Source organism: Somniosus microcephalus, unplaced genomic scaffold (genome assembly GCF_052327205.1).
Source record: "Somniosus microcephalus isolate GS21.2 unplaced genomic scaffold, FLI_Smic_1.0 unresolved_chr4, whole genome shotgun sequence".
Classification (NCBI taxonomy): Eukaryota; Metazoa; Chordata; class Chondrichthyes; order Squaliformes; family Somniosidae; genus Somniosus; species Somniosus microcephalus.
The window spans coordinates 38,736,059-38,758,765 of record NW_028225182.1 but is presented as its reverse complement, the minus strand read 5'-3'; the positions used below and the strand labels follow the sequence as shown (position 1 = coordinate 38,758,765).

General features: G+C 52.5%; 1 protein-coding gene across 6 annotated transcripts in view; it reads right to left on the bottom strand.

The window, feature by feature from the left end:
- The window catches only part of LOC147090581 (uncharacterized), a 142,026-nt gene that overhangs the window by 107,261 nt on the left and 12,058 nt on the right, over positions 1 to 22,707 (bottom strand). For 4 of the 6 annotated variants that reach the window (XM_085977342.1, XM_085977341.1, XM_085977340.1 and 1 more), the window contains exons 4-8: positions 20,678 to 20,764; positions 18,657 to 18,771; positions 9,636 to 9,730; positions 4,716 to 4,842; positions 1,548 to 1,666 (exon numbers count right to left, since the gene is read on the bottom strand). In XM_085977342.1, coding sequence (XP_085833468.1) covers positions 1,548 to 1,666; positions 4,716 to 4,842; positions 9,636 to 9,730; positions 18,657 to 18,771; positions 20,678 to 20,764 — 543 coding nt within the window. The remainder of the gene's footprint in view (positions 1 to 1,547; positions 1,667 to 4,715; positions 4,843 to 9,635; positions 9,731 to 18,656; positions 18,772 to 20,677; positions 20,765 to 22,707) is intronic. The other 2 variants (XM_085977344.1, XM_085977345.1) reach the window with 2 other exon arrangements.

Genomic DNA, 22,707 nt, shown 5'->3' with positions numbered 1-22,707 from the left:
GATGTCCGACTTTCCCCCCGCGATGTCCGACTTTCCCCCCGTGATGTCTGACTACCCCCCGCGATGTCCGACTTTCCCCCCCGCGATGTCCGACTTTCCCCCCCGCGATGTCCGACTTTCCCCCCGCGATGTCCGACTTTCCCCCCCGCGATGTCTGACTTTCCCCCCGCGATGTCCGACTTTCCCCCCCGCGATGTCCGACTTTCCCCCTCGCGATGTCCGACTTTCCCCCTCGCGATGTCCGACTTTCCCCCCGCGATGTCCGACTTTCCCCCCGCGATGTCCGACTACCCCCCCGCGATGTCCGACTACCCCCCCGCGATGTCCAACTTTCCCCCTCGCGATGTCCGACTTTCCCCCCCCGCGATGTCTGACTACCCCTCGCGGTGTCCGACTTTCCCCCCCGCGATGTCCGACTACCCCCCGCGATGTCCGACATTCCCCCCCCGCGATGTCCGACTTTCCCCCCGCGATGTCCGACTTTCCCCCCGTGATGTCTGACTTTCCCCCCCACGATGTCCGACTACCCCCCGCGATGTCTGACTTTCCCCCCCCCGCGATGTCCGACTTTCCCCCCCACGATGTCCGACTTTCCCCCCCCGCGATGTCCGACTTTCCCCCCCGCGATGTCCGACTTTCCCCCCGCGATGTCCGACTTTCCCCCCCGCGATGTCTGACTACCCCCCGCGATGTCCGACTTTCCCCCCCGCGATGTCCGACTTTCCCCCCCGCGATGTCCGACTTTCCCCCCGCAATGTCTGACTTTCCCCCCCGCGATGTCCGACTACCCCCCCGCGATGTCCGACTTTCCCCCCCGCGATGTCCGACTTTCCCCCCGTGATGTCTGACTTTCCCCCCCGCGATGTCCGACTTCCCCCCCGCGATGTCCGACTTTCCCCCCCGCGATGTCCGACTTTCCCCCCCGCGATGTCCGACTTCCCCCCCGCGATGTCCGACTTTCCCCCCCGCGATGTCCGACTTTCCCCCCCGCGATGTCCGACTTTCCCCCTCGCGATGTCTGACTTTCCCCCCCGCGATGTCCGACTTTCCCCCCCCCGTGATGTCCGACGCCCACCCCCCCCACCCCGCCCTGCCCCTTGTCCATTTCATCGGTTCTGAAATCCGAAAATTTCCGAATTCCGAAACACAGCTGGTCCCAAGGGTTTCGGATAAAGGATCGTGCACCTGTATTGAATGTTTCCACCGCCCTTTCAGGTAGTGCATTCCAGATCATAATAACGCGCTGCGTAAATACTTATTTCCTCACGTCGCCTCGGGTTCTTTTGCCAATCACCTTAAATCTGTGTCCGTCGGTTACCGAGGCTTCTGCCACTGGAAATAGTTTCTCCTTATTTACTCTTATCAAAACCGTTCATGATTCTGAACATCGCCATCAAACTCCTATTAACTTTCTCTGCTCTGAGGCCTCACTACACACATGCACTTGAGGATAAGAGTCCATTTTTGGTCCTATCCCCAGCACTTATAACTCAAACGCAAAGGAGCATTAGCGAACACCAGGAGGAATACGGCGGCGGAAGGATTACCTTCACCCTTTCCAATTCCGCAGCTGGCGCTTCAGCGCGCTGTATCGCCGGGTTTTCTCCATTTTCGGCGCATTTTATGTCTGCATCTCGCTCGCCCTCGGACTTGCTATCTACCATCCCTTCAAGATATTAAACAAAGAGAGGTAATGCAAAGCAACTCGAGAGGCGGGTAATCCCCAATCAAATATACGTAAAATCTTAAATAGTATAGATGAGATAAAGCAAGACTATTACTTCAAGTAAACCAAAAAAAAAACACTAGGACCGGAGAATCATAGAAGGAGGCCATTCGGCCCCTCGAATCTGCACTGGCTCCATCGAAGAGCAATCCAGTTAGTCCCACTCCCCCGCTCTTTCCCCATATCCCTGCTATTTTTTTCTCCTTCGAGTATTTATCCAATTCCCTTTTGAAGGCTACTATTGAATCTGTTTCCACCACCCTATCAGGCAGCGCATTCCAAATCCTAACCATACGTTGTAAGACTGTGTTGATTTGTTTTAAAATGGTTACCCACAGGACAACGAACAATCGTGTACGTCAGATGGCCAAGTGGGTTCGGTGTAAGAGAGTGATGCGGGTGCGCGTAAACAAGCAGCTACAACCTGGTGAACAAGCAGGAGCCAGCTGCTCAGTACATTTTTAAAAAAATATTTGTTCCTGGAATGTGGACGTCGCTGGCAAGGCCAGCATTTATCGCCCATCCCTAATTGCCCTCGAGAAGGTGGTGGTGAGCCGCCTTTTTCAACCGCCACAGTCCCGTGTGGTGAAGGTACTTCCACAGTGGTTAGGGAGGGAGTTCCAGGATTTTGACACAGCGATGATGAAGGATCGGCCGATATATTTCCAAGTCAGGATGCTGTGTGACTTGGAGGGGAACTTGGAGGTGGTGGTGTTCCCTTGCGCCTGCTGCCCTTGTCCTTCTAGGTGGTAGAGGTCATCAGAACATAAGAAATAGGCGCAACAGTAGGCCATTTGGTCCTTCGAGCCTGCTCCGCCATTCAATAAGATCATGGCTAGATCTGTTTTTACTCTAGATTCCTCCTTGTTCTTTTCCATAGCTAATTTAAACCTTATGATGATACTGTGATGGGACATAGATAAAGTGGATAGAAGGGACCTATTTCCCTTAGTAGAAGGGTCAAAAACCAGGGGGCACAGATTTAAAGTAATTGGGGGAAGGTTTAGAGGGGATTTGAGGGGAAATGTCTTCACCCAGAGGGTTGTGGGGGTCTGGAACTCACTGCCTGAAAGGGTGGGAGAGGCAGGAACCCTAACCATATTTTAAAAAGTACTCGGATGTGCACTTGGGCTGCTCCAACCTGCAGGGCTACGGACCGAGAGCTGGCAAGTGGGATTAGGCTGGATAGCTCTTTGTTGGCCGGCACGGATACGATGGGCCGAAATGGCCTCCTTCCGTGCTGTAACTTTCTGTGATTCTATGATGATCACGGTTCCCTAAATGTTCCCCTACTGACACTTGCCCCACCTCATTCCCCAGAATCAGATCCAGCAATGCCTCCCTTCCTCGTTGGGCCGGAAACTTACTGATCAAGAAAGTTCTTCTGAACGCACGTCAGAAATTCTTCCCCCTCTCTGCCCTTTACTCTGGGTCACTCTGCCCTTCCTCCCAATATAGAGCAACACTGGTAAACTTCTGTAAGTAGGTCATTTACACCAAATCTCGGTCACTATTTTGGGAGGTGGGAAGGCGAGAACAGAACTTGTTTTGTGAATTTTATACTCGTTAAGGTCTATTCCCCACTGGGGAAATATATAGTGCTCCACTTCATACATCACATGTAATCGTCATCTCGCGCAAGGTTGGGTCTACCACGGGTTAGATGCAGAGGTAAGCTTTCTCTCTACACGGGCAAAATGATATGCCTCAGCCCCAAACCTAGAGTGCTCCCTACTGGACCAGATATATTTTCCCATTTATAAAAGGGAATTGGATAAATAGTTGAAGTGGAAACATTTGCAGGGCTATGGGGGCAGAGCAGGGGAGTGGGACTATTGGACAGTTCTTTCAAAGAGCCGGCAGAAGCACAATGGGCCGAATGGCCTCCTTCGGCGCTGTATTTCTTTTTATTCGTTCCTGGGATGTGGGCATCGCGGGCAAGGCCAGCATTTATTGCCCATCCCTAATTGCCCTCGAGGAGGTGGTGGTGAGCCGCCTTCCTGAAGCGCTGCAGTCCGTGTGGTGATGGTACTCCCACAGTGCTGTTAGGGAGGGAGTTCCTGGATTTTGACCCAGCAACGATGAAGGAACGGCCGATATACTTCTAAGTCAGGGTGGTGTGTGACTTGGAGGGGAACTTGGAGGTGGAGGTGGCGGTGTTCCCGTGCGCCTGCCGCCCTTGGTCCTTCTCGGTGCTGGAGGCTGCGGGTTTGTGAGCTGTTGTCGAAGACTAGGTGCAGGAAGGATGTTGCCGATGGCCGGGGAGTCCAGAACCAGGGGTCACAGTCTAAGGATAAGGGGTAAGCCATTTAGGACAGAGATGAGGAGGAATTTCTTCACCCAGAGAGTGGTGAACCTGTGGAATTCTCTACCACAGAAGACAGTAGAGGCCAATTCATTAAATATATTCAAGAAGCAGTTGGATATATTTCTTCAGGCTAAAGGGATCAAGGGATATGGGGAGAAAGCAGGGACCGGGTACTGAATTTGGATGATCAGCCATAATCTCATTGAATGGCAGAGCAGGCTCGAGGGGCCGAATGGCCTAATCCTGCTCCTATCTTCTATGTTTTTAATCCTTGGGGAGATTCTAGGATTACACCAGCCCTCCTACAGCATCTCGGAGCGAGATTACCAATTTAGCAGCAATTGGCACCGAATTAGAGGCAGCTTTGTACTGTGGACTAGTGCTCACGAGGAAATGGATTCAAGGCTATCCCAAATGCATTTCACGCGAGACCCTTACAGCCAGCAGACAGGAGGTGGCTCCTCAGGACGGGCTGGATTTCAGTCCAGCCGAAAGGCCAGCATCTAAATCAATGCACTGCACTGCTCACCTCTCCAGATTTGATGGATAAGCACATTCAAGTGTGCAACGTCAGTATATTCCCCCACCCTCCACCCAAAAACGGCCACCGCTTTCTGCTGGCCGCACTCTTACACCTTCGAGTCTCCAACTGGCCCATTATATCTCCAGCAGAGCTCCCACCTTTCCTGGGCAGTGTTTTGCCAGATGTAACTTTCTTCAACCAGCGGCCATTGCGGGCTCTTTGCTGTAGCAATTTCGGCATTTCCCCGCCAGGCTGCAACCTCCTCGAAGTTGTCATCTCTGCCTCCTAAAAAGCCAATTGAAAAGAATTTGTATTTTCTCCACTTAACAGAAGGAAAGAAAAACTAACCACGATGAGTGAGAGAGAGCGTGTGTGCGTATGTGTGTGCGAGAGCGTGCGCGCGAGGGTGTGAGAGCGAGAGAGCGCGAGCGAGAGCGCGAGGGTGTGAGAGCGAGAGAGCGCGAGAGAGCGAGCGCTAGCGCGAGAGAGAGCGCGAGCGCGTGAGAGCGCGAGCGCGTGAGAGAGAGCGAGCGCGTGAGAGCGCGAGCGCGTGAGAGAGAGCGAGCGCGCGAGAGGCGCGCGCGCGCGAGAGGCGCGCGCGAGAGAGAGGCGCGCGCGAGAGAGAGGCGCGCGCGAGAGAGAGGCGCGCGCGAGAGAGAGGCGCGCGCGAGAGAGAGGCGCGCGCGAGAGAGAGGCGCGCGCGAGAGAGAGGCGCGCGCGAGAGAGAGGCGCGCGCGAGAGAGAGGCGCGCGCGAGAGAGGCGCGCGCGAGAGAGGCGCGCGCGAGAGAGAGGCGCGCGCGAGAGAGAGGCGCGCGCGAGAGAGAGGCGCGCGCGAGAGAGAGGCGCGCGCGAGAGAGAGGCGCGCGCGAGAGAGAGGCGCGCGCGAGAGAGAGGCGCGCGCGAGAGAGAGGCGCGCGCGAGAGAGGCGCGCGAGAGAGAGGCGCGCGCGAGAGAGAGGCGCGCGCGAGAGAGAGGCGCGCGCGAGAGAGAGGCGCGCGCGAGAGAGAGGCGCGCGCGAGAGAGAGGCGCGCGCGAGAGAGAGGCGCGCGCGAGAGAGGCGCGCGAGAGAGAGGCGCGCGCGAGAGAGAGGCGCGCGCGAGAGAGAGGCGCGCGCGAGAGAGAGGCGCGCGCGAGAGAGAGGCGCGCGCGAGAGAGAGGCGCGCGCGAGAGAGAGGCGCGCGAGAGAGAGGCGCGCGAGAGAGAGGCGCGCGCGAGAGAGGCGCGCGCGAGAGAGGCGCGCGCGAGAGAGGCGCGCGCGAGAGAGGCGCGCGCGAGAGAGGCGCGCGTGAGAGAGGCGCGCGCTCTCTCTCTCGCGCGGAGAGAGAGAGCGCGCGCAAGAGAGCGCGCGCGAGAGAGCGCGCGAGTGTGAGAGAGCGCGCGAGTGTGAGAGAGAGCGCGAGTGTGAGAGAGCGCGAGTGTGAGAGAGCGCGAGTGTGAGAGAGAGCGCGAGTGTGAGAGAGCGCGAGTGTGAGAGAGCGCGAGTGTGAGAGAGAGCGCGAGTGTGAGAGAGAGCGCGAGTGTGTGAGAGAGAGCGCGAGTGTGTGAGAGAGAGCGCGAGTGTGTGAGAGAGAGCGCGAGTGTGTGAGAGAGAGCGCGAGTGTGTGAGAGAGAGCGCGAGTGTGTGAGAGAGAGCGCGAGTGTGTGAGAGCGCGAGTGTGTGTGAGAGCGCGAGTGTGTGAGAGGGCGCGAGTGTGTGAGAGGGCGCGAGTGTGAGAGAGAGCGCGAGTGTGTGAGAGAGAGCGCGAGTGTGTGAGAGAGAGCGCGAGTGTGTGAGAGAGAGCGCGAGTGTGTGAGAGAGAGCGCGAGTGTGTGAGAGAGAGCGCGAGTGTGTGAGAGAGAGCGCGAGTGTGTGAGAGAGAGCGCGAGTGTGTGAGAGAGAGCGCGAGTGTGTGAGAGAGCGCGAGTGTGTGAGAGAGCGCGAGTGTGTGAGAGAGCGCGAGTGTGTGAGAGAGAGCGCGAGTGTGAGAGAGAGCGCGAGTGTGAGAGAGCGCGAGTGTGTGAGAGAGAGCGCGAGTGTGTGAGAGAGCGCGAGTGTGTGAGAGAGAGCGCGAGTGTGAGAGAGAGCGCGAGTGTGAGAGAGAGCGCGAGTGTGAGAGAGAGCGCGAGTGTGAGAGAGAGCGCGAGTGTGAGAGAGAGCGCGAGTGTGTGAGAGAGCGCGCGAGTGTGTGAGAGAGAGCGCGAGTGTGTGAGAGAGCGCGAGTGTGTGAGAGAGCGCGAGTGTGTGAGAGAGAGCGCGAGTGTTTGAGAGAGAGCGCGAGTGTGTGAGAGAGAGCGCGAGTGTGTGAGAGAGAGCGCGAGTGTGAGAGAGAGCGCGAGTGTGTGAGAGCGCGAGTGTGTGAGAGCGCGAGTGTGAGAGAGCGCGAGTGTGAGAGAGCGCGAGTGTGTGAGAGAGAGCGCGAGTGTGTGAGAGAGAGCGCGAGTGTGTGAGAGAGAGCGCGAGTGTGTGAGAGAGAGCGCGAGTGTGTGAGAGAGCGCGAGTGTGTGAGAGAGAGCGCGAGTGTGTGAGAGAGAGCGCGAGTGTGTGAGAGAGAGCGCGAGTGTGTGAGAGAGAGCGCGAGTGTGTGAGAGAGAGCGCGAGTGTGTGAGAGAGAGCGCGAGTGTGTGAGAGAGAGAGAGAGAGAGCGCGAGTGTGAGAGAGAATGAGAATGCGAGTGACTGAAGGAAAGGGCTTTGCCCCTTTGGACATTGTAAGTTTAAAGTGCAAAGGCAGCAAGTTGCAGAAACTTCGAGAAGCTTCAAACAGACCTTTGGTTCTCAAAACTGACTCAGAAAAAACAGTGCTGAGACAAGCTTTGCCTGGAGGAAGGACGTGCAGGAACAAGAAGAGTTACGAGACAGCTGATCACTCTTCTGCCTTGATGCCGAAATCCTTGGTTTAAAAGGTTGTATGCATTTATTGATTTGCTTGATGCTCGTGTAAGCTGTTTTAATGCTGTGTACAATGTTTAAATCATTGAAGGTAACTTTGATTAATATACAGAGTAGCGTGACTTTCTGTCCAGGTTTTCAAATCAGTGGAACATCTGCATCCTGACAGGAGAGAGACCAGAGGTTTCTTACAAGCGCACAAGCCAGGATTGCCCGAGCTGGGACCCACCACTCTGCTGTCAGGCTCATGTCCTCACTACTGACAGAGACCAAGTTCCCACTCCACGATCAGCCCTACTGCCAAACTCCAGGCCTCCCTATCCCAGGTCTTCTACAACGCCGGAACCATCCCATAAGAACATAAGAAATAGGAGCAGGAGTCGGCCATTTGGCCCCTCGAGCCTGCTCCGCCATTCAATAAGATCGTGGCTGATCTTCTACCTCATCTCTACTTTCCTGCACTACCCCCATATCCCTTGATTCCCTTAATATTCAACAATCTATCAATCTCTGACCACGCTCGATCAGCTCCGACGGACGGGCCACATCGTCCGCATGCCCGATACGAGACTCCCAAAGCAAGCGCTCTACTCGGAGCTCCGACACGGCAAGAGAGCCCCAGGTGGGCAGAGGAAACGCTTCTAAGACACCCTCAAAGCCTCCCTGAAAAAGTGCAACATCCCCACCGACACCTGGGAATCCCTGGTCCAAGACCGCACAAAGTGGAGGACTCATCAGTCACCTGAGAACTCATTTTTAGTGTGGAAGCAAGTCATCCTCGGTTCCGAGGAACTGCCTAAGAAGATACAGATGCATACTCTTTCTTTCTGTCTTATCGTGAGCAACATTACACTAGTATGCCTAAAAAATGGAGGATGCAAATCACGGGGAAAATTAACCTTTGGCTTGCTAGTTTACAGTTAACCCTGTATAGTTTGCGCAGCAACATTGCCTGACTGTTTTCACAAAGTGGGATGTTAACAAGTCTCCGACGCAGCTGTCTTCTGGGAGTCTGGAAGATCACAAAGATCTACAAATTCTTTCAGTGATGAACTTGCAACAGCATTGTCCCGCCCTCCGCATCCCACTTATCTCCCCCTCCTCTCACTGGGGAATGGCTCCATGGGCGCCGACAGCTCTGTGGAGCTTGGAGCGGCCGGCCACTAATCACGGCATGTGCCGAGGCAATGATCGTCGGCAGCTCATTCCACCACGGTGTGCATCACAGCCTCACTCCGCACAAGCACTTGCCAGCAGCACTTGCTTCCTTACACAGTTTAGCAGCTCAGATACCTGCGGAGCCTCTCTGCTGAATTCCAAGGAAGTTACAGCAATGCGGTGGGCTTCAAAAGTCCCACTCCAGAGACTTGACACAAAAATCTAGGCTGACGCTCATGTGCAGTGCTGCCCTGTCGGAGGTGCCGTCTTTCGGAAGGAACGTTAAACCGAGGGCCCAGTCTGACCTCTCAGGTGGATGTAAAAGATCCCGCGGCCACTATTTCAAAGAGGAGCCAAGGGGCGTTCTCCCCGGTGTCCTGGGACCAATATTTATCCCTCAATCAATATCACGAAAAGATGATCCGGTCATTATCACATTGCTGTTTGTGGGAGCTTGCTGTGCGCAAATTGTCTGCCGCGTTTCCAACATTGCAACAGTGACGACACTTCAAAAAGTACTTCATTGGCTGTAAACGCTTTGGGACCACCGGAGGTGGTGAAAGGCGCTATATAAATGCAAGTTCTTTCTCCCTCTTAAAAAGTTAACACAACTTCTCTCTTTAAATGCACGAGTGTTCCAATGGTGCCTTCATTCCTACAGTGTTTCCAATGAGGGTCAGAGAATCAGGACATTTCCGAGGCCAGTTGGGCTCGCAAAGCCCTCCACCCAAATGTAAGCAGCGAGTCGTTCAGCATAAACTAAATGTAGAAGCATTTTCTTTTTAAACCTTACATTTTTTGAAATGTTACCATAATGGCAGCCAGGACAAGCTGGTGCATACAAAGTTGAATTTATTGGCTTTTAAATAGGCTGAGTATTCTTATATTTGCATTTAGCAGCCTTATGCCCAAAGCCCTCAAAACACTTCTTCAATATACTCGTATTTAAGTGTAAAAGTCAATTTTCAGTCCTATGCATTGCCCGTTACTTAATGTGAATGAAAAGAACCGTTAGCAACCATATGGATGAAGCCCGGTTTGAACACATTACCTTCACCCTTTCCAATTCCGCACCTGGGGCTTCAATGAGCTGTACCTCGGAGAGATCTTCATTTTCTTTTGGCTGGGAATTTCCATCCATATATTCTTCCCAGAAAAAAAAACAGGTATCAGAGACAGTCGACATGTCCCAGAGGAGAGACAGAACAGTTCAGCTTAAGTAAGGTGAGGAGGGAACCAACATTTCCGCGCAGGCCGCTCAATATGAGAGAAACTGCGCATGCACGAAGATTTGAATGAGTCGCACAGCCACTTAAAGGGATGGCGCACCCAAAAAAAAGAGGGAACATAGGAACAGGAGGAGGCCATTCAGTCCCTCGAACCGGTTCCGCCATTCAATCAGATCACGGCTGATCTGTATCTTAACATTTACCCGACCTTGGTTCCGTAACCCTCAATTACCCTTGCCGAATAAAAAAACGATCAATCTCAGTTTTGAAATGTTTAATTGACCCCCCCAGCCTCAACAGCTTCGTAGGGAGGTGGGGGGGACTATCGATCTCGGTCTTGAACGTTCCAATTAGGAGTTCAGCGAAGATTCACCAGGCTGATACCTGGGATGGCAGGAATGACGTTATGAGGAGAGATTGGGTCGATTGGGCTTATACTCGCTGGAGTTTAGAAGAATGAGAGGGGATCTCATTGAAACTTATAAAATTCTGACAGGACTAGACAGACTAGATGCAGGAAGGATGTTCCCGATGGTCGGGGAGTCCAGAACCAGGGGTCACAGTCTAAGGATAAGGGGTAAGCCATTTAGGACAGAGATGAGGAGGAATTTCTTCACCCAGAGAGTGGTGAACCTGTGGAATTCTCTACCACAGAAGGCAGTAGAGGCCAATTCATTAAATATATTCAAGAAGGAGTTGGATATATTTCTTAAAGCTAAAGGGATCAAGGGATATGGGGAGAAGACAGGGACAGGGTACTGAGTTTGGATGATCAGCCATGATCTCATTGAATGGCGGAGCAGGCTCGAGGGGCCGAATGGCCTACTCCTGCTCCTATCTTCTATGTAATTGTCCCAGCAACCACAGCCTTTTAGGGAGAGGGGGCAGAGAGTTTTCCAGATTTCCACCGCCCTTTGTGTGAAGAAATGCTTCCTGACATCACCCCTGAATGGCCCAGCACTAACTTTAAGGTTACGCCCCCTTGTTCTGGACTCCCTCCAATGGAAGAAATAGTTTCTCTCTATCAACCCATTTCATCATCTTAAACACCTCTGTCGTAGCTTTTTAAAAAAAAAATCTAATCGACTGGATTCATGAGTTGGTGGTAAGGGTTAGACTGAGGGAAGAGAGATCCTTAATCAAGGCATAGGTAAAATACAGGAAACTTTCTGGTATCCGGCACGGACGGGACCGACCTGGTGCCGGTCCATCAACAATGCCGGATAACCGAACGCTATAGTTAAAAGATACGGAGCTTCTGAGCTCCGTCTAAAGCAACAAACCCTGTTGCTTAGCAACAGCTTCAGAACAATGGGCACAAGTTGCAAGCATCTCTGTAGCTTAGCAACAGCTTCAGCTACACGCTTGCACAGCCACAAATGAGTAAAAAAAAGTAACTAAAAGTAAAAAAAAGTTATCTGAACTGACTCCTGAATTTTGCCGGTGGATAGAGCGTTCAGGTTATTTAGTGGCCGGTTAATCGAAAGTTTCCTGTCTGATGTATACGGCAAACCCAGAGCCCCAGGCTGTGGTAAACCACTGTTTGTATTCCTGTTTGTATTCCACTGTGTACATGCCTGGACATGCCTCGGCTGACTCCTCCCACAGGTCCTAGAATAAAGGTGACTGCTCCCCAGCCCTTTGTATCCTGGACCAGTCGACCACTCGAGGCAGACCTCCATTCTGTTGTTAATAAAAGCCTTTAGTTACTCTTCTAACTCTCAGTCTTTTATGAGTAATTGATAGCGCATCAATTTTATTAACAACATTTTTATAATGGAGAAGATCCTCACACCAGCATGCCTGGACTTAGATCATCGGGAGGCGGACTCATCCACCAAGTTTACTCACTGGCTTAAGTGTTTCGAAAAATTCCTGACCGCCTCCGAAGCAATCAAATCGGACGAGGACAAACTGGATGTCCTGACCTCCAAAGTGAACCACCGAGTGTACTCGGTCATCCAAGACGCGACCTCGTACGCGGACGCTATCAAGCTCCTCAAGGACCAGTACACGCGCCCAGTGAACGAAGTGTACGCCAGGCACCTTCTGGGGAGTCGTAAACAACAACCTGGGGAATCGACCGTGGAATACCTTCAGGCACTGTCTGTGCTTGGCCGGGCCTGTGGTTGTAAGGATGTAAAGGCCGCCGTGTACACAGAGGAACTTATCCGGGACGCTTTTGTAGCGGGCCACAGATCCAATTACACCCGACAGCGACTGTTGGAGCAGAGTAACCTCGACCTCAACAAGGCCTCTGAACTCGCACTATCGTTGGATGCAGCCTACCAGGGCATGGATGCCTACTCCTCTGCACCGTGGACGCCGCGGGGAATGACAGCCTGGGACACGGTAGGACCGCCTCATAGCGCCGTGCCACCCCAGCCACACCCCAACAACGGCCCAACTACCGCAGCAGTGTCCCAAGGCCAGACAGCAGTGCCCCAAGGCCAGAAATGCTACTTCTGTGGCCAGGCAAAACACCCCAGAGCGCGTTGCCCGGCGAAAAACGCGATCTGCTCGGGCTGCGGGAGGAAGGGACACTACGCTAGCGTCTGCAGGGCCAAAGCCACCCCGAACCCCAGCAGCGCCGCGTGTGGGCCATGCGGGCCGCCATCTTGGACCTCCCCGGCCATGTGCGAATCACTGGTACAGCAGCCATTTTGGACGCCTCCAGCCACATGGGGATCATGGACGCCGCCATCTTGGACGACAGCCGGAACGCAGCAGGCCCCCGACACCGCCTCATCTGATACCCGCAGCGACACACCGACCCCTACGCTGGCATCCGTTACACTGGACCAAGCGAGACCGCACCAACTGGCCAGTTCCACAATGGACATTAAGGTAAATGGTCACGATACAATCTGCCTTTTTGACTCTGGGAGCACGGAGAGCTTCATCCACCCCGACACGGTGCGGCGTTGCTCTCTCCCAGTCCTGCCTGCGCAACAGCGGATTTCTATGGCCTCCGAGTCCCAGTCGGCGGACATCGGCGGCTACTGCGTGGTGACACTCGTAGTAGACGGGACCGTGTACGATCATTTTAAACTTCTGGTCCTGCCTGACCTCTGCGCTGCCGTCCTGCTGGGGTTAGATTTTCAGTGCCACCTTAAAAGTGTTACGATGGCGTACGGTGGACCCCTACCCCCACTCACAGTCCGCAGCCAGCAGCTTCCAAATTGCCCGCCGCGCACCAGGTGCAACCTCTCCACACTCAGAGTCACCCCCCCACCACTGTTTGCTAACCTCACCCCCGACTATAAGCCCATCGCCACAAAGAGCAGGCGATACAGTGCCGGGGACAGGGTTTTCATTAAAACCGAAGTGGAGCGGCTCCTGAAAGAAGGGATTATTGAGGGCAGCACCAGCCCCTGGCGAGCCCAGGTTGTGGTCGTTAAGACCGGCGAGAAGCAGCGCCTGGTCATCGACTACAGCCAGACAATAAATCGCTACACCCTGCTGGACGCCTACCCACTCCCCCGTATAGCTGATATGGTCAACCAGATCGCGCAGTACCGCGTCTTCTCGACCATTGACCTGAAATCAGCGTACCACCAGCTCCCCATCCGCCCTGAGGACCGCCAGTACACTGCCTTTGAGGCAAACGGCCGCCTCTATCACTTCCTTAAGGTTCCCTTTGGCGTCACCAACGGGGTCTCCGTCTTCCAAAGGGAGATGGACCGGATGGTAGATCAAAATGCGTTGCAGGCCACTTTCCCATATCTGGACAATGTGACCATCTGCGGCCGTGACTTGCAGGACCATGACGCAAACCTCGAAAAATTCCTCCGCACCGCCCAACTCCTAAACCTGACATATAACAAGGAGAAGTGCATATTCCGCACAAACCGCCTCGCCATCCTTGGCTGTGTTGTGGAACACGGAGTCATCGGCCCCGACCCCAACCGGATGCGTCCCCTTATGGAACTTCCACTGCCCCACTGCCTCAAGGCCCTGAAGAGGTGCCGAGGGTTTTTCTCCTATTACGCCCAGTGGGTCCCCTACTATGCGGACAAGGCCCGTCCGCTGATCAAGTCCACCTCTTTTCCCTTGACGGCAGAGGCCCGCTTAGCCTTCCACCGTATCAAGGAGGACATTGCCAAAGCCACCATGCACGCAGTGGACGAATCCATCCCCTTCCAGGTGGAAAGCGACGCGTCCGACTTTGCCCTGGCCGCTACCCTCAATCAGGCGGGGAGACCCGTGGCCTTCTTTTCACGAACCCTCCAAGGCCCGGAGACCAGACACTCCGCTGTTGAGAAGGAGGCCCAGGCGATTGTGGAGGCTGTGCGTCATTGGAGGCACTACCTGGCCGGAAAACGATTTACCCTGCTCACTGACCAGCGTTCAGTTGCTTTTATGTTTAACAACAAGCAGAGGGGCAAAATCAAAAATGACAAGATCTTGAGGTGGAGAATCGAACTTTCCACCTACAACTACGAGATCTTGTACCGGCCCGGGAAGCTAAATGAACCCCCGGATGCGCTATCGCGTGGCACCTGCGCCAGCGCGCAGATCGATAGACTACGGGCCCTCCACAATGACCTCTGCCACCCGGGGGTCACCAGGTTCTTCCACCTCATCAAGGCCCGCAACCTGCCTTACTCTATTGAGGAGGTCAGGACCATGACCAGGAGCTGCCAAGTCTGCGCTGAGTGCAAACCGCACTTTTATAGACCAGACAGGGCCCACCTGATAAAAGCCACTCGCCCCTTCGAGCACCTGAGCGTTGATTTTAAAGGGCCTCTCCCCTCCTCCGACCGCAATGTGTACTTCCTCAATATTATTGATGAGTACTCCCGTTTCCCGTTCGCCTTCCCCTGCCCGGACATGACCAGTGCCACGGTCATTAAATGTCTGAACAACCTCTTCACCCTGTTCGGCTTCCCCAGCTATATCCATAGCGACCGGGGCTCATCGTTTATGAGCGACGAACTCCGTCAGTACCTGCTAACTAGGGGTATTGCCACAAGCAGGACCACCAGTTACAACCCCCGGGGGAACGGACAGGTGGAAAGAGAAAATGCGACAGTTTGGAAGGCCGTCCTGCTAGCCTTAAAGTCTAGGGGCCTTCCAACCTCCCGCTGGCAGGATGTGCTCCCCGATGCGCTCCACTCTATTCGGTCACTGCTCTGCACTGCCACTCACGCCACCCCTCATGAGAAAATGTTTGTCTTCCCAAGGAAGTCCACATCGGGGACATCGCTACCGCCATGGCTGACGTCCCCAGGGCCGGTCCTACTGAGAAGACACGTGAGGACCCATAAAACGGACCCCCTGGTCGAGAGGGTCGACCTCCTCCACGCCAACCTCCAGTATGCTTACATCGCATACCCGGACGGGCGGGAGGACAGTCTCCATAAGAGACCTTGCACCCTCGGGGGCCGCAGTAACCCACTACCCACTACCAACCCCCCCCACGATCCGATATCCAGCCCCAGCAGACGGCAGGCCTGGGCCCCGCGACCCGCTCGACATCTACGAGGACGACACGCCTGTGCCACAGCCTACGCTGGACTCGACGCCGGAAGCTTCACTACCCCTGCCGTCGCCACGCCGATCACAGCGGCAGACAAGACCTCCGGAGAGACTCCAATACACTAACTTTTAATACACTTCACCCCGCCGGACTCAATTTTAAACAAGGGGTGAATGTGGTAAACCACTGTTTGTATTCCTGTTTGTCCTGTTTGTATTCCACTGTGTACATGCCTGGACATGCCTCGGCTGACTCCTCCCACAGGTCCTAGTATAAAGGTGACTGCTCCCCAGCCCTTTGTATCCTGGACCGGTCGACCACTCGAGGCAGACCTCCATTCTGTTGTTAATAAAAGCCTTTAGTTACTCTTCTAACTCTCAGTCTTTTATGAGTAATTGATAGCGCATCACAGGCCATCACTTCAAGTAAACCAGAAAAATAGGACAAGAGAACAGGAATTTCAATTAGTGAAAAGTAAATCTAAACGAGGTATCAGGAAGAACTTCCTCACTCAGGATGGGCAATGGAGGCAAAAACACGAGAAACATTCAGAATACAGCGCAGTACCAAATGGGACAGTAATAAATGGATGAGCTTTGAGGGCTCTTTTGATTCGGCACTTTACAACCTTCCGGACTCGACACCGATTTCAATAACTTCAGATCATAAGCACTGCTCCCATTTTTTTTTGGACAGCAGGTGCTGGTAATAGACCCATCTTTTGTTTCTTTACTTGTCCCATTGCCACCCCCTTTTGCCTCGCACCATCATCCCTTTTTGTCTTTTAATCTCTCTTGCCTTCCATCCTATCGCAGACCTTCCCTTTTGTTCTTTCCTCTCCCCTTTCTTTCCCTGCCTCTGCACTTGCAACTGTTAAATCTATTACTTCTTCCAGTTCTGACGAAAGGTCATCGACCTGAAACGTTAACTCGGTTTCTCTCTCTCTCTCTCTCTCCGCGGATGCTGCCTGACCTGCTGAGTATTCGCAGCGTTTTCTGTTTTTATTTCAGATTTCCAGCATCCGCAGTATTTTGCTTTGGTGTGAGTGAATTCGTGGTTCTGTGCTGTGGACTCACTTCCATTAGAAATTAGACTGAGACTGCTTCAAATTCATTGCGCACAAGACCCTTACAGAAAGCAAACACGAGGGGGCTTTCATTCTGCTAGTATAGGCTAGATGTAAATACAAGTTCGACAGGTGAAGGCCAGCCTGAATCACCGAATGGTTACAGCACAGAAGGAGGCCATTCGGCCCGTCGAGCCCGTGCCGGCTCTCTGCAAGAGCACTTCAGCTAGTCCCACTCCCCCGCCCTTTCCCCGCAGCCCTGCAGATTTCTTTCCTTCAGGTATTTATCCAACTCCCTTTTGAAAGCCACAATTGAATCTGCCTCCACCACCCTTTCAGGCAGTGCATTCCAGATCCTAACCACTCACTGCGTAAACATTTTTGTTCCTCATGTCGCCTTTGGTTCTTCTGCCAATCACCTTAAATCTGTGTCCTCTGGTTCTCGACCCTTCTGCCAATGGGAACAGTTTCTCTCTTTCTACTCTGTCCAGACCCCTCATGATTTTGAACACCTCTATCAAATCTCCTCTCACTCTTCTCTGCTCCAAGGAGAAAACCCCCAGCTTCTCCAGTCTATCCACGTAACTGAAGTTTTGGTCGCCTTATCTGAGGAAGGACGTTCTTGCCATGGAGGGAGTGCAGCGAAGATTCTCCAGGCTGATACCTGGGATGGCAGGAATGACGTATGAGGAGAGATTGGGTCGATTAGGCTTATATTCGCCAGAGTTTAGAAGAATGAGAGGGGATCTCACTGAAACTTATAAAATTCTAACAGGACTAGACAGACTAGATGCAGGAAGGATGTTCCCGATGGTCGGGGAGTCCAGAACCAGGGGTCACAGTCTAAGGATAAGGGGTAAGCCATTTAGGACAGAGATGAGGAGGAATTTCTTCACCCAGAGAGTGGTGAACCTGTGGAATTCTCTACCACAGAAGGCAATTGAGGCCAATTCATTAAATATATTCAAGAAGGAGTTAGATATATTTCTTAAGGCTAAAGGGATCAAGGGATATGGGGAGAAAGCAGGGACAGGGTACTGAATTTGGATGATCAGCCATGATCTCATAAAATGGCGGAGCAGGCTCGAGGGGCCGATTGGCCTACTCTTGCTCCTATCTTCTATGTTTCTATGAAGTCCCTCATCCCTGGAACCATTTCTTGTAAATCTTGTCTGCACCCACATTAGGAGCAGGGGGAGACCATTAAGCCCCTCGAGCCTGTTCCGCCATTCAATGAGAGTGGGCAGAGATTTGGCAGATGGAATATAATGTTGGAAAGTGTGAGGTTATGCACTTTGGCAGAAAAAATCAAAGAGCAAGTTACTATCTAAATGGAAAGAAACTGCAAAGTGCTACAGTACAAAGGGATCTGGGGGTCCTGGTTCATGAAACACAGAAGGTTAGTATGCAGGTACAGCAGGTGATCAGGAAGGCCAATGGAATCTTGGCTTTTATTGCAAGGGGGATGGAGTATAAAAACAGGGAAGTCTTGCTGCAGTTATACAGGGTATTGGTGAGGCCACACCTGGAATACTGCGTGCAGTTTTGGTTTCCATATTTAAGAAAAGATATACTTGCTCTCGAGGCGGTTCAGAGAAGGTTCACTCGGTTGATTCCAGAGATGAGGGGGTTGACGTATGAGGAAAGGTTGAGTAGGTTGGGACTCTACTCATTGGAGTTCAGAAGAATGAGAGGCGATCTTATCGAAACATATAAGATTGTGAGGGGGCTTGATCGGGTGGATTTGGTGAGGATGTTTCCACTGATGGGTGAGATTAGAACTAGGGGGCATAATCTTAGAATAAGGGGCTGCCCTTTCAAAACTGAGATGAGGAGAAACTTCTTCACTCAGAGGGTAGTAAATCTATGGAATTTGCTACCTGAGAGAGCTGTGGAAGCTGCAACATTAAATAAATTTAAAATGGAGATAGACATTTTCCTAGCAGATAAGGGAATTAGGGGTTACGGGGAGAGGGCAGGGAAGTGGACGTGAGTCTAATTCAGATCAGCCATGATCCTATTGAATGGCGGAGCAGGCCCGAGGGGCCGTATGGCCTACTCCTGCTCCTATTTCTTATCACGGCTGATCTGCATCTTAATGCCATCAACCCGCCTTGGTTCTGTAACCTGTAACCCAACGCACTGCCCGTCAGCGCCGCCTCCCCAGGGTTGTGGTTGAACATTAAGGAAAAATGCACATTCGAGTGCATTTGCCCCAAAGTGGCTGTCACTTTTTGTTGGCTGCACTCTCAATGCCCCCAGTTGCCCCCTTCATAACACCAGCAGAGTCCTTACCTCCCTGATGGAACCTTTCGCAAGAGACAATTAACTTCTTCCAGTGTCCAGTTTGCGGTGATTTCTGTGCAGCACAGACACGCGGTGATGTCCTTGGAGATTTTTCCGTTGAAACCTAAAAAGCCAATTAAAAAAATATATTTTTTATCCCCTCCCCTCAGGTAAAATAAAAATTGAACCAAAATTTTAATTTTCCAATTTATATATTTTAAGCGGTGTTTCTTATCCTGGTTCATGATCCACCCACTTGAACATATAATCTCAAGTTCAGCCGTGGCTCGGTGGGTTGCTCTCTCTTGCCTTTGAGTCAAAAGGTTCTGGCTTCAAGCCCCACTCCAGAGACTTGAGCACACAAATCTGGGCTGACGCTCCAGTGCAGTACTGAGGGAGTGCCGCGCTGTTGAAGGTGCCGTCTTTCGGATGAGACGTTAAACCGAGGGCCCCGTCTGCCCTCCCAGGTGGACGTAAAAGATCCCACTATTTCGAAGAAGAGCAGGGGGAGTTCTCCCCGGTGTCCTAGCCAATACTTATCCCTTATTCAACATCAAAAAACAGATAATCTGCTGTTTGCATTGTGATAATGGCTGCCGCATTTCCCCAAATCACAACACTTCAAAAGTAATGAATTAGCTGCGGAACGTTTTGGGATGTCATGAAAGTGCGATACAGATGCATACTCTTTCTTTCTGTCTTATCGTGAGCAACATTACACTAGTATGCCTAAAAAATGGAGGATGTAAATCACGGGGAAAATTAACCTTTGGCTTGCTAGTTTACTGTTAACCCTGTATAGTTTGCGCAGCAACATTGCCTGACTGTTTTCACAAAGTGGGATGTTAACAAGTCTCCGACGCAGCTGTCTTCTGGGAGTCTGGAAGATCACAAAGATCTACAAATTCTTTCAGTGATGAACTTGCAACAGCATTGTTCCCCCCCCCACCCAACCACCGCCCTCCGCATCCCACTTATCTCCCCCTCCTCTCCCTGCGGAATGGCTCCATGGGCGCCGACAGCTCTACGGTGCTTGGAGCGGCCGGCTGCTAATCACGGCATGTGCCGAGGCAATGATCGTCGGCAGCTCATTCCACCATGGTGTGCATCACAGCCTCACTCTGCACAAGCACTTTCCAGCAGCACTTGCTTCCTTACACAGTTTAGCAGCTCAGATACCGGCGGAGCCTCTCTGCTGAATTCCAAGGAAGTTACAGCAATGCGATAGGCTTCAAAAGTCCCACTCCAGAGACTGGACACAAAAATCTAGGCTGACGCTCATGTGCAGTGCTGCCCTGTCGGAGGTGCCGTCTTTCGGATGAGACGTTAAACCCAGGCCCCGTCTGCTCTCTCAGGTGGACGTGAAAAGATCCCACGGCAACTATTTCGAAGAGGAGCCAAGGGGAGTTATGCCCGGTGTCCTGGGACCAATATTTATCCCTCAACCAACATCACTAAAAAACAGATTATCCGGTCATTATCACATTGCTGTTTGTGGGAGCTTGCTATGCGCAAAATTGGCTGCTGTGTTTCCTACATTACTACACTTCAAAAAGTACCTCATTGGCTGTAAAGCGCTTTTGGACATTCGGTGGTCGTGAAAGGCGCTACATAAATGCAAGTCTGAGCCCAATCATACCTCTCAAATTTCCACAGCTGGTGGAGTCGTTGGAGCACCATGAGTGTGCCTGGATGGTTGGCTGGGGGGGTCTGAAACCAGAGTCACTGTACAATGAGGACAATCTGGAACCCGCTGGCTGATTTTTCACTTCCTAAGCCAGGACTGCTGAAGCCCACAGTCGTGACCACCTCCCCCCACCCCCACCAGCCACACTACCGCCACCCCAGTTGTGATCAGCTAGAACACCGAACCGAGATCGAGAAACCTCTGATCTTCAGGTCTGGGTCTTGCTTCCTCGTACAGGTTAGCCACTGGGGGGGAGGGGGGCGGGGGGTGTGGGGGGGGAGCCGCTCTGCTGAATTCCACGGAAGTTACAGCACTGCAATAGGCTGCCGCAGCCCAAACGTACCTCTCGAATTTCCGTGGCTGATGGAGTGGTTGGAGTTCCATTGCTGCGCAGGGACGGTTGGCTTGGAGTCTGAAAGCAGAAAAGAAACTAGTCACTGAGATTACATATCTGTCAATCAACAAGTAGGAAATCATCACAATATTTCAACACATCATTCGGCCAATTGATGGCTTTACAACCCGCACATTTCTCCATGAACCAAGCCTTGCGAGTATTGCAATTTCACATAAAAAGTGTCCTGGAGGCTAAACTGGTTTTCTAATGGGTTTGTGCGAGAACGAATCACTTGCCCTATTCATCGTTTAGCCTCGACATCAAACTTACAGGAAACTTTCGATTTACCGGCACCTAAATAACCGGAAATCTCGGTTAACCGGCAAAATTCAGGAGTAGGTTCAGGTAACTTTTATTACTTGCCTTCCTCCATCTGTTGCTGTGCAAGGGTGTGGCTGCAGCTGTTGCTAAGCTACAGAGACGCTTGGAACTTGTGGCCATTGTTCTGAACCTGTTGCTAAGCAACAGGGTTTGTTGCTTTATACGGAGCTCTCAGCTCCGTATCTTTTACTATAACTATCGGTTATCCGGAATTTTTGATGAACCAGCACCACGTCAGTCCCGTCCGTGCCGGATAAAAAAAAGTTTCCTGTACATTGTACAGCAACAAAAGCATGGACACAGACTTGAGCACTAAAATCTAGGCTGACACTCCCAGTGTCTGCTCTCTCAAGTGGACGCAAAAGGTCCCACGGCACTACTTAGAAGAGGAGCAGGAGAGTTATCCCCTGTCCTGGCCAATATTTAATCCCTCAATCAACATAACATAAACAGATTATCAAGTCACTTATCACATTGCTGTTTGTGGGAGCTTCCTGTGCGCAGATTGGCAGCCGCGTTTCCTACATTACAACAGTGGCTACACATCAAACAGTACTTCATTGGCTGTAAAGCGCTTTGGGACGTCCTGAGGTTGCGAAAGGCGCTATAGAAATGCAAGTCTTTCTTTAGGTAGTGAGTTTTTTTTTATTCATTCCTGGGATGTGGGCGTCGCTGGCCAGGCCGGCATTTATTTCCCATCCCTAGTTGCCCTCGAGAAGGTGGTGGTGAGCCGCCTTCTTGAACCGCTGCAGTCCGTGTGGTGAAGGTACTCCCATAGCGCTGTTAGGAAGGGTGTTCCAGGATTTTGACCCAGCGACGATGAAGGATCGGCGATATACTTCCAAGTCAGGATGGTGTGTGTGATTTGGAGGGGAGCTTGGAGGTGGTGGTGTTCCCATGCGCCTGCTGCCCTTGTCCTTCTAAGTGGTAGAGGTCACGGGTTTGGGAGGTGCTGCCGAAGAAGCCTTGGCGAGTTGCTGCAGTGCATTTTGTAGATGGTACACACTGCAGCCACAGTACGTCGATGGTGCAGGGAGTGAATGTTTAAGGTGGTGGATGGGGTGCCAATCAAGCGGGCTGCTTTGTCCTGGATGGTGTCGAGCTTCTTGAGTGTTGTTGGAGCTGCACTCATCCAGGCAAGTGGAGATATTGATGGTGGGGGATTCAGCGATGGTAATGCTGTTGAATGTCAAGGGGCAGCAGCTAGACTCTCGCTTGTTGGAGATAGTCATTGCCTGGCACTTCTGTGGCGCGATTGTTACTTGCCACTTATCAGCCCAAGCCTGGATGTCATCCAGGTCTTACTGCATGCGGGCATGGACTGCTTCATTATCTGTGGAGTTGCGAATGGAACTGAATGCTGTGCAATCATCAACGAACAGCCCCACTTCTGACCTTATATTGGAGGGAAGGTCATTGATGAAGCAGCTGAAGATGGTTTGGCCGAGGACACTGCCCTGAGGAACTCCTGCAGCAATGTCCTGGGGCTGAGATGATTGACCTCCAACAACTACAACCATCTTCCTTTGTGCTCGGTATGACTCCAGCCAGTGGAGCGTTTTCCCCCGGATTCCCATTGACTTCAGTTTTACTGGGACTCCTTGATGCCACACTCGGTTAAATGCTGCCCTGATGTCAAGGGCACTCTCACCTCA